This window comes from Leuciscus leuciscus, assembly GCF_965113295.1.
Source record: "Leuciscus leuciscus genome assembly, chromosome: 21".
Taxonomy (NCBI): domain Eukaryota; kingdom Metazoa; phylum Chordata; class Actinopteri; order Cypriniformes; family Leuciscidae; genus Leuciscus; species Leuciscus leuciscus.
This window is the reverse complement of record NC_138745.1, coordinates 7110995-7129744: the sequence shown is the minus strand read 5'-3', so window position 1 is coordinate 7129744 and position 18750 is coordinate 7110995. Positions and strand designations below refer to the sequence as shown.

The 18750-nt window shown below is 37.2% G+C and overlaps 2 protein-coding genes and 1 long non-coding RNA gene across 3 annotated transcripts in view; 1 reads left to right on the top strand and 2 right to left on the bottom strand.

Annotated features, from left to right (window-relative positions):
* LOC309485147 overlaps positions 1-10494 on the bottom strand; it is a 20353-nt gene extending 9859 nt beyond the window's left edge. Inside the window, exon 1 of the long non-coding RNA XR_014201076.1 lies at positions 9841-10494. This is a non-coding gene — a long non-coding RNA (uncharacterized lncRNA). The remainder of the gene's footprint in view (positions 1-9840) is intronic.
* dlx4b (distal-less homeobox 4b) lies at positions 126-7778 on the top strand. The gene is made up of 3 exons (XM_082151802.1): positions 126-958; positions 2334-2527; positions 7331-7778. Exons 1-3 carry the CDS (start codon positions 640-642, stop codon positions 7580-7582), a joined length of 765 nt encoding a protein of 254 aa, XP_082007928.1. The 5' UTR covers positions 126-639; the 3' UTR covers positions 7583-7778.
* A 4120-nt stretch (positions 10495-14614) lies between the features above and the next one.
* On the bottom strand, positions 14615-17924 carry dlx3b (distal-less homeobox 3b). The gene is made up of 3 exons (XM_082152921.1): positions 17440-17924; positions 16555-16739; positions 14615-15549 (listed from the first exon to the last, which is right to left on the bottom strand). Exons 1-3 carry the CDS (start codon positions 17759-17761, stop codon positions 15244-15246), a joined length of 813 nt encoding a protein of 270 aa, XP_082009047.1. The 5' UTR covers positions 17762-17924; the 3' UTR covers positions 14615-15243.
* Between the last annotated feature and the right edge of the window lie 826 nt (positions 17925-18750).

The following is an 18750-nucleotide window of genomic DNA, read 5'->3' as shown; positions in this document are numbered from 1 at the left end:
AGTGGAATTTTCCCATATCTTTTTAAATATAAATATTATTTATTAATAACATTAAGAATGATAATATTATTCTAAAAAATAATATTTTGATTCTTAATATTATAAAGAGTGACTAGCCCGGGTCTCGTTGACTGCGAAGTTACATTGCATTAAAAAGTTTTTTGTTTTTTTTCTTCCTAATAATTCTTCAAGTTCACTTGTCTTCGTGGTTTTTGCAAGATAAATGTCGTGCTAAATTTGAAGATCATTATGTTGTGACATGATCGATATCGGGGCTCATCACAATTCGATAGCAAATGCTCATCCACTTCATTATAGCTCTCCCTGGTGTCGCGTGACGCACCAATCATCGCGCGCTCTCGCGGAGCGCGAGTCAGTCAGAAACACGCAGGACCGCGAGCCCGATGTGACTTGAGATATTGCGCGTTTTTGTGATGATTTAAGAAAGATAAAGTCGTATTTCACCTATGAGATTTATTCCAGTGACTTTGGGAAATACGCTTTCGTTTAAAAGTTCGAGGTTATTTTTTCTTGCTCCCGATCTTTTTGTGATGGATCCGGTTCAAGGTCTTTTTCGCGCACAGTGAGCGTTCAATGCTGCACTCGGACCATCATCGGGCTGTATGGACTTGACTGTTAATGATGTCTATGAGTTTCATGTCTGATACGCTGAATAGTTCAGATCCTTCAAAATCGGCATTTTTAGAGTTCGGCCACGGACTTACAACCAACCAGCAGCATTTATCTGGATTTTCTCACAATATTTACCCAGTACATGGATTGCACTCAGGCGGACACCTCCAGCACGATGGTCCCTACTCCACCGCTTCCCATTACAGCCGGCCGCTGGGATACGCCTACCCCGGGCCGGTGAGCGCCCCTGCTCCGGGGGCTTACGTGCCTTACCAGCCAAACAACCACAGCAGTTCTTTAGCTCACACGAGGGCTGAGGACACGAGTGAGTATCCTCTTAAAACCGTCCAAATGTGAGGTTTGACGCCACGTGTTTCTTGAAAGATACATGCGTCTGTCGTGGCATTTATTGTCAAGTTCACAACAGCTTTTGCTAATGCACACACACACACACACACATATATATATGTGTGTGTGTGTGTATATATATATATATATATATATATATATATATATATATATTAGTGTGTGTGTGTATATATGTATGTATGTATGTATAAGCATACAAAATGCAATGCACAGGCTACTTCAACTTTATGCATGCATCATTATTAGATTAGCCTAATATCTGATATGATAACTAATATTTCTTTTTCTGCATTTGTACCAGTAGCTAATTTAATGCACCGTGTATTTTTTTAAATAAATACCAGATTTACCACAAAAAAAAAAAAGGCACACAGGTCTAATTAATTTTAAAGACCAAGGGTAAATCAGTTACAAATGGTAAACAGAAACGTCTGAGTATCCTATTGCACACAAGGTTCTGACCTTTTATTTTAACGACTTTAATTCAAAAACTTTTTCTTTCTTGGGCTTATTTATTGGAGGATTTGTGTTTTTAATCTTGGTAAACATCATTTATTTTTTTTCTGGAAGGCCTAGAACTTGATTAAAAAACATAAAAAAACGAATAACACACCATTTCGTAGTTTAGGTATCAGTCTGCATTGTGTAAATTCTTTAAAAATTATTTAGACTAGTCTTGCAAATTAATGCACTCATCATGTGTTCATGATCCAATAGGCTATCTCCCATTAATTTCGACGATAGTGTAAAAATTGCACATTTGTCACATTTCAGTATCTTATAACATTAGAGCAATACATACAACATTTGTAGACTAAATCTAAAGTAAATCCATTGTTAAAATATAAGTTATACATGCATTTATATAAATATATAGGCCTAAATAATATTTTGTACATGCACCGACGCTCGAGCGCTGTCGAAATCGATGCCAATTTTGTTATAACCTATAGCGAAGAAGCCTCTCTTTTTTTCAATATTAATATGATTGATGCAGCTGTAATTCTTCCAAAGATAACGATGCTATGGCTTGTTTGTTTTGCTCTTAGGTTCAAGTTCAGGCTAGGTAGGCCTGTAAACTTGACTTTAAAACGAGTTTAATTATGGTTTGCCGATCTTAAAAATGATGACCCATTAATGTTCCCTCTAAACACCTGATACATCTCCTGAATGGCTATTGTAAATCAAAAGACAGTTACAGCTATTTACTGTGACATAATTTACCATTTTTCTCAAGGTTAAGCAGGGTTAACCTGCTTGTTTGATGATTTATGAGCATTTAGCCTACTGTGTCATAATGCTGTCGTTTTATTTCGTCTGCATGCCTGAAGACCACGAAAAGCCAGCGGTCATTGAGAATGGTGAGATTCGCCTCAATGGCAAGGGGAAGAAGATCCGCAAACCGCGAACCATTTACTCCAGTGTTCAGCTGCAGGCGCTACACCAGCGCTTCCAGCAGACCCAGTACCTCGCGCTGCCCGAACGCGCAGATTTAGCCGCCAAACTGGGACTCACACAAACACAGGTAAATGTCTGACATTCTCACTTCTGTTTGAGACTATAGAACTGCAACGTGTTCTTCTTGATTCGGGATTAGGCCTATAGTCCTGATAGGCTACTTAATTAATAGCAGATTTTCTGTTGAGGAGAGCAGATGGGGAACGATGTTATGGGCATTATGAGATGTGGATTAGTCCATATAATATGATCTGTTGACGCACCTCATTATGATCGCGTCGGTTTTATGGAATTTGTCACATGGGCGCCGCTCGTGCACCACAGATTTTAGGCCTATAGATGTTGGTTGTTTTACATAGAGTTGCTCCAAAAATAGACTATTTGGACGGTTAAGCCTCACTGAAAATATAGGAATACCATTGCATTCGAAACAAAATGTCAAGGCAAGTGGCATTTATTTGAAAGAAATATAGCACTAACCCTTAAAAAATAAAATTGAACCTCCTACTACTTTAGAGGTCCTCCTACTACTCTATCAGGCATTTTGAGAGACTCAACAACTTAATAGGGAAATAATTAATTTTCTCAATATTCCTATGAAATATTAGATATTATTATAAAGATGATGCCAATTATTACTCCCATTTTAACAATTTTTTTTCATTACGTTTCCCCAGGAACACATTAATGTGCAAATTATAGACAGTGTATAGATACATTGTATTGACCATCCATGTATGGCCATTTTACACATATTGCATAAAGTAAAATAGTATATCAATAAACGTTATATCTTTCATAACATAGCTGAGAATCATCTTTACAAAGTTTGGTTAAAAAAATCGATTGGTGAATGCAAAAAATCCCATTGTTTCATTCCATGTATTTAAAAAAAATTTAAACACCTGAGTCCATGGTGTCCACTATATAGCATAATATATGAATAAAATATCTAATGAATATATAATGACATGAAAAAATACTAAATTCGAAAAAAGAAAATAAATCTGTGTTTCAGGAGGATGTACAGTAGTCCATGTTTATTAATGTGATGGACTAGGCTTGTTTATGTGAACTTCAGGGGAACTCACTTCATACATCCACTAAAAACACCAGTTATTAAGTCATTTTAAAGTGAAGTTACTTTTGTGATAAAGGTCTAGTGTAATTTAACTGCAAATGCCTGTTAGTTTGATATCTTTTAATGCAATGATATTCAATGTTTTTTAAGTGAAGCTCAAGAACTCAAGTGCTTTTCGGGGCCACTTTAAATCTATCTGAAAGAATTTATGCTGAGGTGAGGCTCTAACTCAGTATCATACTGGATGAACATTCAAATGAGTCAGTCAGTACTGGTTTCTGAGCATTTATTTACTTTGCGTCATGTATACGTAAGAAGGCTGATTTGTTTCTCTTTTGTTAAAGCTAAGTGAGGATTTCGTTTAATCCAACCTTTACTTTCATTTTTTAGTTAGCGCACTAGCTTTTGTGTTCTCAGTCTTTACAGTATGAGATAATATTTTTCCCAGTGCTTAAGCTGTTATCCCAAGCATATTTATTCTTGATTGCTTAAGCCTTATGCTTAATAATACATATCCAACTGTTCACGAACGAGTGATGGATTTAACATAATACAGTCATTTCGGGGCCAGTGCATGAGATAAATGAGCCTGAAATTTGTGCTGATGATTTTTAGGAATGGAATTTTCACTAAGCAAAAACCCATTTTAGATATTTCTTTTTATTTACCTATGCAGGATCTTTTATATACATTCCCTTTGGGATTGATTAATAAGTCGTCTATATGTCTACACTTGTTATGTTGATGTCACACCCATTAATGAGTTCCTGTAGGGTGGTGTTATGGACAATGATTTATTTTTATAAATCCCTCCTGCTGACACGCACGTATTAACGCATGCATCAGTGTGTGTGTGTGTGTGTGTGTGTGTGTGGAGAAAAATGGAAACCTAACATAAGCCTGGGTGCAGCCATATTGCCCATGGCATACACAGTGTAAGCCTTCCCATTATGCTTGCTCTGTTTTTCATTCACTGCTTTCCTCCTTCGTTTCTTTCCCTCTTCATCTACGTTCCACACTTGCCGCCCTGAGTGTGACAGGTTGCTCCTCATTTTTGGCCATGGAGAATGAGTTCAGTCTGTCCCACAGCTAAACGGGTTTCCTGTGTGATTACGCCTCGGTTTCCATCAAAGTGTTCCTGTCATCAGCTGAAGAACGCCTCTCACATCCACCTCAGACAGTTCTTGAATATGCATTGCTTGCAAATCAAATGCTGATGCAAAATGTACCTGCGATATTGGTGGCAACATTCTGAAATCCAGAGCATAGCTGCCAGTTTCCATTTGATCCATAAATGTGATTGAAAGCACATAAACAAGTGCCACACAAGCATATGCTTTTGGCTTTTCCAAGTCCCTCCTTACACATATAACATAGGTCTGGAATCCATCACTTCACTATAAAAGTTGTTTGGCAAACCGGTCTTTGGAAATAAAAAAGAAAATCCTTTTTGCATGTGTTTATTAAATCTGTTGACAGCCAAACTAATAACATTGTGTAAAAACCCATTGCATAGATTTTGATTGTCTGAGGTTATGGAAACTGCGTTAGGTGGGCTCTCTGAGTCAGCCTTAAAGCGTGGCTGGTGTTTTTCGTGCGGGCGTTCGGCTGAATTCTTCCCAAAGGACAATTTTGGGTCTCGGTCTGCGAGGTGTTTTTAAATTGAGTGCACATTCTGGCAAGGGAACCATAAACTCCTACATCGTTAAGGACACGTCTCAAATATTTGTGCACTAATGTATTTGCAGTGAAATGAAGTTAAAGCTATAAGTTATATTATGGGGGGGTGCACATACACTGCCATTCAAAAGTTTGGGATCCGTACGATTTTTATTGTTTTTAAAAGAAGTCTCTTATGCTTAAGGCTGTATTTATTTGATTAAAAATACAATAGAAAACAATAATATTGTGAAAAATTATTACAATTTAAAATGTTTTCTATTTTAATATATTTAAAAAAATAATTCCTGTTGTAAAGCTGAATTTTCAGCTTCATTACTCCAGTCTTCAGTGTCACATGATCCTTCAGAAATCATTCTAATATGATGATTTGCTGCTCAAGAAACATTTATTTTCATTATCAATGTTGACAACAGTTGTGGACCATTTTTTTCATGATTCTTTGATGAATTCAAAGTGAAAAAGAACTGCATTTATCTGAGATAGAAAGCTTTTGTAAAAGTTTGGGTTCAGTAAGAAATTTTTTCTGGGGGGTTAAAGAAATAAATAGTTATATTCAGCAGCGATGCATTCAATTGATCAAAAGTTACAGTAAAGACATTTATAATGTTAGAAAAGATTATATTTCAAATAAATGAAATACAACTTCATCAAAGAATCCCCCCAAAAAAAAAAAAAAAAAAAAAAAAAATTCCACAACTGGTTTCAGCATTCATAATAATAGGCTAATTATTCCAGCATCATATTAGCATATTAGAATGATTTCTGAAGGATCATGTGACACTGAAGACTGGAGTAATGATGTTGAAAATTCAGCTTTGATCACAGGAATAAATTATAGGCTATTTTAAAATATATTCAATTGGAAAACATTTATTTTAAATTGTCATAATATTCAACAATATTACTGTTTTAATGTATATAATATTAATGTAATAATGTTTTTTTTTTTTTTTTTATCAAATAAATGCAGCCTTGGTGAGCATAAGAGACTTATTTCAAAAACATAAAAAATCTCACCGATCCCAAACTTTTGAACGGCAGTATAAATATATATAAATACACCTATCGTAATTAACACAACTTTCACACACAATTGACTAACAGATAAACCGTGTGCTCCTATTTCAGTGTTGTTGTTAAGTTGAGGATGTTTTCAGCAAGCAGTTTGCTTCGTACACTCAGATTAACAGCATTAAAGAAGGTTATCAAATGTTATCATTCAAATGAAGTGTAAATGCACTTCCCTGAATGAGCGCGGCTTATAGCGTAACTAATAGATATCACCATATTCCCCCTGTTGATTAATCACAGTTAAGTTGTATTACAAGTTTTTAATATGCAAATGAGGCCTTATCTAATTACATGTACATTTCCAGAACAGAAACATTGATAAAGCCAGGTTCAAAATTTGTTTTCATGTTTCATTTTGTTGACTTTTTGTTTTACTGTCTAAAGCAAGAAAAAAAAAAACTACAGAATATAGCTACAAATAAAACTAAAGTTTGGTGTATGAAAGTGCTAAGTGAGATTTCTGACTCAGTGAATGGAAACTGCCTATGCATTGGAATTGAAATCTTCAGACGCAAATAGATACATTTATAAATTGAACACTAAAATTTTTATTTTGGATGTTTTTTTCTAGTCTTTAAAAAAGAAGACAGATCTTCAATCTGAGCAGTGCATGATGGTTTTGCCTGTAATGTGAAATATTTGTGTGCCTAACTCATCTTCGTGCTAAATGAAGTCCAATTGTTCTTTTATCAAAATCTCCCAAACAAGCTCTCTGGAAGTCATTTAATTTCACCTCAATTTAAATGCATTTTTACGCTGTGATTGTTGTTGTCAGACACATGCTTCACTGCCTTCATAAAAATGGCAGGGCGGAACAATTGCAGAGCGTGCGTGTAATGAAACACAGCAATGTCACTGAGTCCATGTCTGCAAAGACTGTTCAAGTGTGTCAAGAGTGTCAATATCATATAATCAAAGACGTTATAAAATAGACCGCTGATGCCTGTGTGGCGTGGCCTCAAAATGTGGCCTCAATTGTTGCATCATCTGAGATGTATTTTAATGTTCATTTTTGTTCTATTCTGTTTTCTGAAGGTAAAAATATGGTTTCAAAACAAGCGCTCCAAATATAAGAAGATAATGAAGCATGGGCCCAGTGGACCTGAAGGGGAGATGCTCCACACCACGTCCTCGTCCTCTCCCTGCTCTCCGGGTCTGTCTCAGCTGTGGGAGGTGTCTATGGCCAACAAAGTGCCATCCATGCACCCAAGCAGCTATATGAACAATTACGGGCACTGGTATCCCTCACACCACCAGGATCCTGTGCCCAGACCTCAGATGATGTGATTGAGCCGAGAGACTCCTTGGTTCCGTGTGGACACTGCTTAACCTGTGAAGGTGCTTTCCTTCGCAACTCCATCATGTGTTTTATTGCTTGGTGTGTTTGAAAGGACTGTGTTTTAACTCTATGCAAGCAGATGCCCCTGAAACACATATTCAGTAGCTTTTACAATGTGCTTGAAATAAAAGATTTATGAAAGGATGGATGTGCTGCTATGTTATGAATGATTTACAGAAATGTTCAGAATATTGATGTTGAAATTTCGATGTCACCATGGAGGTAATAACGTTTGTTCTTGTATTCAAAACGGGCCTGGTACAATATTGTATGGTATGCCATAGCTTATTGAAAAAAAAAGTTATATTATTATTATTAATAACAGTAATAATAAAAATAAATGTATTAGGTTACATTATGTATTTTAAATAGTAGCGTTTTGGAATAAATTGCCCCAAACTAAGCACAAAGTTATGATCGAAATGAACGAGAGATGCTTGAGATCGAATGAAACAGTTACATCACGACATCATTTGTAAATTCACAGATTTATGTGTTCATGTTCTATAGATTTAGCATTTTTCTCGTTGTCCAGCTGTGGGCTGACTGGAGGTTGAGATTTATGAATTATTTATGATCAAGGCAATGACTGTAAGATGAGCTGTTTTATTCGGCTCTGACCAGTTTTTTTATGTCACCTGATGCGCATGTTATTTTCTTGGCTCTGTTCTGTACGCTTATTATTATACTTGAAATATGAATGGAATTGTGTCTCGTTTAGGCCTGTTTGTTGGAAATTTCTGATACAATGTCTGTACGTTAAAAGTTGCAGCATAAGATAAATATTTCAGGTAAATAGGTCCGAGTTTTATTTTATTTTAAATAAAATGTATACATTTTTGCATAAATAAATTGCGCACGCATGCGTGCTAAATGAGCTAACAACAGAAAGATGAATAGTGAATAATAGGCCTACCAGTTACAATCAGATATCCGTGTTTCCTTTCAAATAGACTATATTATTAAGTCAGAATCGTGGAAATAAAATGTGGTCCATGTGATGATAAATACGCGATCTTTTGGCTATAGTTATCGAATTTTAAGTGCAAGATGTTTCGCATCAAATCAGCACACCTCTGCTTTCCACATCTTATATGTTCCTCCTTTCTTTATAATGTAATGTTAAAATAATGCAATGTACTGATTTGAGTGGATGTCGTGATGTCAGCATGATAAATCACTACAACATTCAATCACGTGCTGGATGGAAATTAGATGTACTTATATGGACATTTCAGTACTTAAACTAAACACAGTGAACACGATGTTTGAGTTCAACAGCCCACATTACGTTGATGTTCATTTAATGTGATTCACAATTATTTATTGCGTGCTCATTTCGTATCGATGTATTTTGATAGAAAAACGCAACGCGACTTTTTGTTTCAGGATAGGCTACATAAAAATGCAAAGTCTAACTACAGGTTGTTAGGGCTTCAATAAAGTACAGTCCATCAATATTAAAAGCAATCTACGATGACACCTTTTGTATCAGTGTATTATTATGGAACACGTTGTTCTTGTAAGTGTAAATACAGGTTTTCAGGCCCTCTAAAGCACAATTAAAAGCTATTTAAATCGTTTGTTAGCGTAGCGATTATTAAACCGGGTTGTGTTTTTCTCTGATCCACTGTAATAAGATGCCCACCTGGAGGAATGCGGGTCCACTTGACCTGACTTTGACCCAGCTCACTCAACAGGGTCTTGTCTAAACAGCCTTGTTTAAACAGGCATATTACAAAGCATCTCTGTCATTTCAAGATCTTTAGACGCAGTTCAGCATGCTGTGGGGCTCTTTCAGCATGAAATAAATCTGTTTTTAACTGCAATCATGTAAATTAAATTGCTGAGTGGATATGTGAAGTATTATAATATAAAAGAATGCCTGCCACATGCAGTATTATGCATTATAATATAAGATAATGCCTGCCACATGCAGTATTATGCATTATAATATAAAATAATGCCTGCCACATGCAGTATTATGCATTATAATATAAGATAATGCCTGCCACATGCAAATAACAGAAGTTTGAAATAAACAATAAATAAACCTTTTCCTGCATGAAACCCTTAATATCAAGTACAATAACAGGCCTACACATTTATGAGCTTCTGCAACATATGTGTGAGATTTCCATGCAGCGAGTCCCACAGTAAACCGTGCTCATCTCAGCGAAACAAGAAACCTAGAGCAGTCACTTACCTCCTCTCTCTCGACAGGTAGCAAACCACACTGAGAAACTTCTGTACCCGGAAACCATCTCTCTGCACTTAATGTTCCTAAAAGTATGGAATGATTTTAACGTGCCCCTCTTTATATACTCCCATCCCTGAGTTTGATTTGTGGAGTTTATGTTGCTCTGTTCAGATGACAGTCATGGGAAGAGAAGACAAGTGTTTTTGAATGAAGTAGCTTGCTCTCTCACAAGGGAAATTATGGGCAATTTTACATCTCGAGATTAGAATAATGGGTGCTCAAGTCGGACGAGCAGAGAAAAGGGGCTTTCAAACAGGGCAATTACGTGGGAAGCTGATTTGGGAGAGCACTAAAGGGTGATGGGAGTAAAAGGGGATGAGATGGACTGATAGAAGTTTAAGAGATTTCCAGCACTCGGAGGTGCCTGATGAGTTTTAATAGTGTGGCGCATCTAAATCCGAATGGATTCAGAGGCCTGGAGGAGATTTGAAGGACAAGGATGAAAGCGGTTCCCGAAATCGTCCCCGGTTTCTGGGGTGAGAGAGAGTTCAGTGGTTCACAGCTGTCAAGAAAACCTCTCTCATTTGATGGTATTTACATTTGGAGCAGAATGATGCTGCTGAGTGATGCCTGCGGACTCGAGCTTTGAGCGGGTGTCAGGCAGCTGCCCTCTGTCTTTACATGGCAACATATGCATGTCCCAACCGCAGCTGACCTCCTGTTCAACCACCCCAGAGGCCTCCGGTGCCATTTTTTGGATACGGTTTCTCGTCAAACACGTAAAGATTGGCCCTGCCTATCTTTATTTAGGTGTTGCGGTGCTAGTATCATGTTCAAGTTCAACAGTTCAGGCACGGACGGAGCGCACAGGGCCGTCGAGGTGACCATGTCAGCCCACACACCCAGCTTTTGGGTTTCTCTGAGTGAGCGATGTGTCCCAAGACGACGCCATCAAGATCATAGCCTGTAATTGAAGGGCCACACACCACGAACAAGCCCAACGGAAAACAGATATGTTACATACGGCCCAACTTCAACTGCAAATATTGTATCAAACAGATAGCAGCCGTTTCTTTATGGACCCTATGGCATGACTACCTCAGATGAAAGTGGTAAACACATTAGAGGGGATAAAATGTCTTAGGGTTTGAGCTATGGCCATTGTACACAGATGACGGGATTATCATGTTTTAAAGGGAACTAAGTGGTCTGACAGGTTTTAGGTGTGAATATGACTCTTCTCTATTGGAGGTAGAATAGTAACCCAATCACATGCTACAGTGAGGCGGGTATTATAAGATCTACATGACTAATTCCACAGCTATGAAATGCCCAGAAATGACTCACAGTTGACCAACCAACCAGCCAACCATCTGAATTAACTGAATGAACTATCATGACATTCATCTAACTACTGTGGCCACTCACGTTTTTTTGTTTTGCTTTTGTTCTTGTTCTGTCAGCATCCACATCCACCTATGCTTTGAATTTCATAGCAGTATTTTTGGACGCAAGATTTCCAGCACAGATGGACTGTTTCTGCTTCTTATACTAAAGCTATAACTGTTGCTGTTAAACTGAGTGGAAATTTCTATGTGAAACATTTCGTACTGGAGTTATTTTAGTAACTATTTGGCTTGTCCCAATATTTTGATCTAAAGCAATACCATTTGCCATGATGTGAGTGGTCACATGCACATTACCTATTTACATATTCAAATTCCCTGGAGAATGGTTTGGAGAATGGAGAATGTTTAATAACCAACCATAAACTAAACACGATTAAAAAGAAAAAATACTACTTTAAAAAAAAAAAAAAAACGATAGGCCTACCATAAAGCAGATTAAAGAAGAAAAGACATTCCCACTGATGAATAAATTAATATCAGAGAATAGTGCATGAATTTGTGCATGAAACGAAACCGGATTATTTAATGGTTTCTTTGGTTCAAATTATGGTTTTGCGTCCTTTCCATTGTCGCCCAAAACCAGAGGGCGTATTTCACGACTTACAAACTTGAGTTCAGTATGTTCTGTTTTGCACATGAAACAATGCGCCGAAATTTTTTAATAATTCTTCCATCACATATCTAGGAGACCGAAAGCACAGGGTGTTCAGACAACACCTAACAATTACAATTTATTTTAAGTTTTTTTTTTTTTTTATCTGTTTGTAATTATAATGAACATTAAAGCACAGTGAATGACGAATGAATCATGCTTCCCGTGAAATGAATTATGCGCATAAGAAATACAGGAAAGGCCTCTTTGTAGTTTCGATCTTCGAACTTTTAGTCAAATTGTAACACTTTATAATATCTTTAAAACATTAGCAAACATTATTGAATTATGGTTAACAGTTCATTAATGTAGGCTACATTACAATAGCCTATAGAATTGTCTTAAAACCTTGCTTCCTGCATTTTCATTTTTAGGCTATTCATAAATGAATTTAGGCCTGCATGCATGAACTGATATGATTTGATCATGTTTGTTTTGAATTTGAAAGTGTTACACAAAACGTTTATGGTCAGTTAGTAGTTCATTTTAAAGCGCACAAAATGACCATTGTCTATTTTTACGTTTTAATTATATTATTAGGCTACATCTGATTTTTGACACGCGAAAAGTTTCTATCAAAGCCTTATGACGATACTATTTTTTTCACACCTAATTTCTCCGTGGTGTTTTGGCAACTGGACGATATCTGTCCAATTTCCTTGAATAAACATCAACAACACATGTTTTCAGTAGGACTTACAGGAATTAAATTCTTCCAGAAAACATCTGATGCTGGTAAACTCCAGACCACCAGAAACACACCAACCTATGGCAGACGGACTGAGACCTCGCGAACCTTTCACAGTTGAATTTACAAGTTGTTGACAGAGGCATCATATGCCCGTAGAAACCGATGGGACACGTGCCCCCTCCGTTTTTTTGAGCCAAATGGATTTTAAATGCTGCTTCCAAAGACTAAAAAATGACATTGATACGATCACAGGTGTGTTAATGAATTTACCTCAGAGCGGCACGTCATCAACAGCTAAATTCGCGCTTGTCGTGTATCCATATCACAACTGTTCAGTGTTTTCAACCATATAGCCTAATGTTTAATGTTTATTTTATGTGTCTGATATTTAAATACACATAGTAGCCTACTAGCAAAAAAATACACGCTGATGTCTATGGAAGCGGCAGTAGCCTAATAATCCTTATAGGCATAATTTGACGATGTGTTTATTGAAATCACATAGGCTACACATAGATTATTTAATTATAAAGTTTAATCAGTTATTTTCCCAGTTCACCTGAAACCTTACTTTCATGTCTTTTGAGAGAAGTGCCTGTTATAGATCATCCAACATTATAAAGTTGTTAAAACGACAATAGCCTATAGCCTATACATTTTCTCCCCATGAGGCAAATGCGTAAAATAAACTAAATATAAAACACGGACGCATGCTATTGCTTTGCTTAGCACGTGGATCTTTGAGTAGATCAAATTCATATAGGCTATTAAATTTTTATATTTCCATATAAAAAAAATCAATTAGGTTTGAATATACATGAAACCTTATATTTATATATAGCCTAGTCTAAGTCTATAAATACAGCACAAACACACACACACCTTAACTTTTTCTCATGACTATGGATGACACTAAATCTCATCTTAGTACTTTTGATGAATGGCTGCGCCATTTTTAATTATTATAATTTCACATTTTGTTCTATAGCCTAAAAACTAAATTAGCAAATGTTTCTATTTATTGCCTATAATTGGCTGATGCATCATCATCCTGCACATGCTAAACTTAGGCCTAGCCTATATCTAAATATGTTACCATTTAAAAGTAGTCCTAAATGCACATTGTTCTTATCATTGTTCCTCTTCCCCCATGTTACCCTATCTAATATGTGTTTTTTCCACGTTAATAGGTCTGCATCATTAGGCTACAGAAAGGCATAGGCCTATAGACCTTATTCACAGCAGCGCCATCTTTTTTTAACGGGACTGAAAGTGAGACTCTGAGGTAGACATACCGGTCTTCAGTGGGACGTACTGTTATTCAATGTGTTTTTGGATAATTATGCTGATGAAACACGAACATATCTTTCCGAGAATTTCAGTAGACAAAAAACAACAACAACAACAACAACAAAAACCAGACAATATGAGCTGTGGAAAAAGCTGCGCAGCCTCGCTAATACCTCGCCTACCTGTCGTGACGCTGCTCTGAATAAGGTCTATATTAAAAACCGCGGGAAGGCGGAATCTGGGAGGGAACAGGTTAAATGCCGCTTTGAAATACCATCGAGCTGTACTCATTTGCATATCTACCTGTAAACCTCATGGGGTTTTTCTAGGCCTACGTTTGATGCCTTTGTTTGCCCTGTCTATTCTTGTTGTGACCGACTATCCCTAAAGCGCAAGGCTTTATTTCAGTAGTCACCCCCTTCTTCGCTGTAGTCTATCTTGTTATCTGCCAACAGAATACTAATAAAATCCAGTGACTCCAACATGTCTGCTCGCCTGTCGCCTCCTACAGCTTCTTTGCACGCAGACCTACCAGGCTGATGCATGCAAACACATCACAAAATAACATCTGTCTGACTTAACCCTTTCCTAAGAGCCGGAACAAAGCGATATCACTGCATATTTGTAAATCATTTCAAACAGAATAGATCAAATGTGTGCACGATGGCAGATTTTTTTCTGTAACATATAATCAGGGTAAGCTGTGGCATTAAATGAAAGTAGTAGTAAAATAGGAAATATTTTCAATTCTCATTTATTCAGCTTGACAGAATAACAATAAAACTACTTACAGGAATATAAAAATGGTTCAAGCACCACCGTGCAATCTTTCGAAGTGACACGAATTTAGTGGTTCTGTTTTATTTAAACACATATGTACAGCTTTCAACATTTTGTACAAGTCTTTATAACTTATGTCCTGAGTCTCTGACGCGCGCGCCGCACCAGCCCACATTGTGGGTGGCGTGACTGATAACTATAGGCTACACAATTGGGGTTTAATCATTCTTTAAAACGTACTTTTTAATATTCATCCATCAGTGAACAAAACATGAAAACAAAGGAAGTCATAAAACATAATAACTTAAAACCACTCTAAACTTCCTTTACATGGTTTAACCTACACCTATGTGCATATGAAATAGGTCTGAGTAGCCGGGACACATTGAAACATCGTTATTATTATAGGCTACTGATATTTCAACACAAAGCATTCATATCAACAGATATGCGTTTAAACAGTCCACAAAATGCCACCACAAGTGTGCCGTCCCCCCAGATACTCGCGGAGCATCTTTCAGCTTATTTCTGTAGAGTTTTTCAAAAGTCTTTCCAACTCTTATATGAAACTCTTCCATCAATGTCTGTTAATACACGGCCCCCGCGCTCGGTGCTGGTCCTGGGTGGTGCACTGGATGCTGTAAATGTGATCCCTGCTGGTACCAGTGATTGCTGTAATCTTCCATGTAGGGGGGTGTGGAACTGAGGGGTGGCTGGGGGATCTGGCCCCGGTTGACCTGGCTAGTGTGCGCGTTACTGTCCCAAACAGCCGGGGATGGAGGGGAGTTGCAGGCCATCGAGTCGCTGGCGTTCGGGCTGTGATCCAGCGGAACCTCGCCGTTCTTGTAAAGTTTCTTGAACTTGGATCTCCGGTTCTGGAACCAGATTTTGACCTGTTCAAAAAGAAAAGAAAAACGACGTTCGCGTCAGTTTTCTTTTAGACATTGTAAACAATAATAACCCGTTAAAACGAATAATTTTAAGCGAAAAGCGATAGGCTAGGCTAAATTTATAGGGGGTCAGATCCCCCTAATAAAAGTTTGAAGTTCAAACCCCCACAAAGGGATTTCGTTAAAGTAAGACCAATAGGCTACTTTATTTCCATACAAAACAAACTGGTTTCATTTCAGTGTGATAAAATAGAGTTACAAGTCAAAGCACGTATTTTGGCATTTCGATTATAGGCACACCAAACGGAAGTCGAAGGAACCATAAAAACAGTTGCTCATGTGCTTTTGATCATTTTATATATTTTCATGTATTAGGTAACTATAGATTTACAAATCAAAATATGACAAACACTGTATTGTGTGACGTTTTGACAGACTGCGCCTCGAAAAGTTGGCCTATCTTTAGTCTGCATTTATTTAAATCTTTAAAATCCTTAAGGCTAAAATTATTTACATTATTACATAATTTGCACACTGACTTTGAGTTAGATTACCAACGTTTAAAATTACAAACAATAACGGATAGAAACAAAGATGTTATTAATATAATGAAATAATTTTTTTACAGTCTAAAAATTGGCCATATGATTTGCTTTTATGGGTAAGCCGTCAATTTTTAAAAGCCTATAAAACTTTCCATAGCGACATATTGTGGTAAAATTACGAAATAAAAGTATTTTGTTGTTGTTGTTGTTGTTAAAACATTACAGAACATTTTTAAACAATTATTACTTAATTAATTATGATGGTAAAAAAAGAAAAGAACGAGCAATAACATTTCCACACATCTTTTATGACCTGATAAGACTGCTGCTTATCCTTATCTCAGTGTGCTCAGTGTCAGCGATTGAAGTGCAAGAAATCGCTTTAAGCTGTTAACACAATGTCAAGTGTCAGACGAGTAATTATGTTAACAGTATTCTAAGTGAATGTGAGCTGCAGTGTTACCTGTGTCTGCGTGAGCCCCAGCTGTGCGGCGAGTTCCGCGCGCTCCGGCAGCGCCAGATATTGCGCCTTCTGGAAGCGGCGCTGCAGCGCGGCGAGCTGGTAACTCGAGTAAATGGTGCGCGGCTTGCGGATTTTCTTGGGTTTTCCGTTTACCATCCGAACTTCAGTCTCGGGTTCCTCTTTGACTGGAAAGAATAAAATGACAGACCACGTTATCTCAAAGTAGGATTATTTCAGGACCTAAAAGAAATCCGAAAACTGATTGGTTTCATTTTTGGGACTAAAACCAAAACATTCTCGTTAAATCGTTAAACAAGTAAGCCTATGCTTCTTTAAAATTAAATAAGCGACATGAGTAAAATGATACATGTATTCTAGCTCTGGTATCAAACGCAGCATTTGAGCACAAACAGACTACAGGCTAGTTAAAACATCTTCAAGGAATCGCTGTATAATGTAATTTAGGCCAACACCGACAATAAAATATATGATGACATCTATAGCCGGAGCAGCGAGTAATAATGATTAATCGTGTTACAGTCGCAATAAAAATGTCATTGGCTAATTGTTTTACAGCGACCGCAAGTCTGTTGTGATAAAGAGGCAACTTTCTACCCTTCTGAAGAATATTGTATTTGAACTATGTCAATTCTTCAATGGGATAATAATACAGAGTAAAAACAACCAAACAAGTGAATTATAATAGCCGATTTCTTTTTCTCAAGAGAACGCGAACTTGCGTTTCTCGAGCCGCTCACAAACACAATTTTATAATCTCTAGAAAAGTATTATTTAACCCAATATAAAGAAGGCAAATCCAGACAATTTGTAGATGTATAGGCATATAGCCTACCTCTGGCATATTTTCTGAATGTAATATCTCACCCGCGCTTTGTGGTGGCGTCTGCATGTCTCTGCTGTAATGTCCGTATTGTCTGTAAGTATTGCTGTAAGGATACTCTGTCTTGGTGGGGTAAGGTCCGGCTGATGCCCCCATCCCAGACAGATTAAACTGGTGATATGAATTCATCTGTTGAGAGTATGGAGGACTCTGGTAGTATTCGTGATGGCTGCTGTAATAACCCATATCTGTAGCCGAGGACTCTGGAAGAGTCGGAGAGTCCTTAGAAGTCGGATGGCAACTCATAGAGTTCGAAAGATCGGTTGAAATACCGGGTATCTTCCTGTCATATGTCGGTCCACTCATCCTTTAGGGGAAATAAAACAAGGGTCGTCCACTTTATTTCCAGGGCAGACTTGAACGAGTCATGCAGACGTTTCGATCAGGACGATGCCTGTAACACAATCCTCGATGAGCAGCTTTCTCTAACTCCCTCGGTTGAAGAACTGAAGGTAATGGCAGGGATCTGGTATGAGAAACTCTGAATTATAGGGCACATGGGTGGACGCTTGGCTCCTATTGGCTCCTCGCTTCTGCTTTTTCTTTCTCTCTCTCTCCCTCCAGCCCTGAGGGCGAAGCAAAGACTCCTCTCCGCCTCTCGCCCTAACGTCTCCAAACTTCAGCTTTTGGGATTTTAGCTGTGATAATGAAGTAGGCTATAGAGCTGCCTACACTGTAAAAAAAAAAAAAAAAAAAAAGATCAGTAAGTTATGACAACATGTGTTTTTATTTAATTTTATTGCTTTAACTCATCAAAATAAGTTAAGCAATTTTCGTTTTTTAAAATAAATTAAATTAAATGTTTGTAGTTATAGTAAAGTAGGCTGTATGCATGTTTTCTTGGTGCATTAAAAAAACATGCTTCAATAGGCCTTTACAATACGATATAGCTTAAACACCTATAAATATAAATAGCCTTTATCGTTTTAATTCTGATAAATGTCAGTTATAAGTACATTATATTATTTAATGTGACTGAATTAGGTTGCGTCAACAAAGGTTTAATTTTTTTTTTAAAGAGTCACTTAAAAAAATAAATGTTCAAATTAAAACCAAAAACAGTTTTGGGGGAAAAAAAGAAAAAGAAATCCACAAAAAGTTCTAGCTATACGAAACAATAGCTTACTGGTGGTGTTTAAAGAACCAAGACTTAAGAAACTGTAACATATAACATCAAGACCTTTTTCCACCATCTAGCCAACTTGAGAACCTAAAAGAGTGAAAAGGGATCTTTCCATTCCAAAAAACCATTCAGGAATCTTTATTTATAATAGCGTGTGGAAGGCCAGACGTGC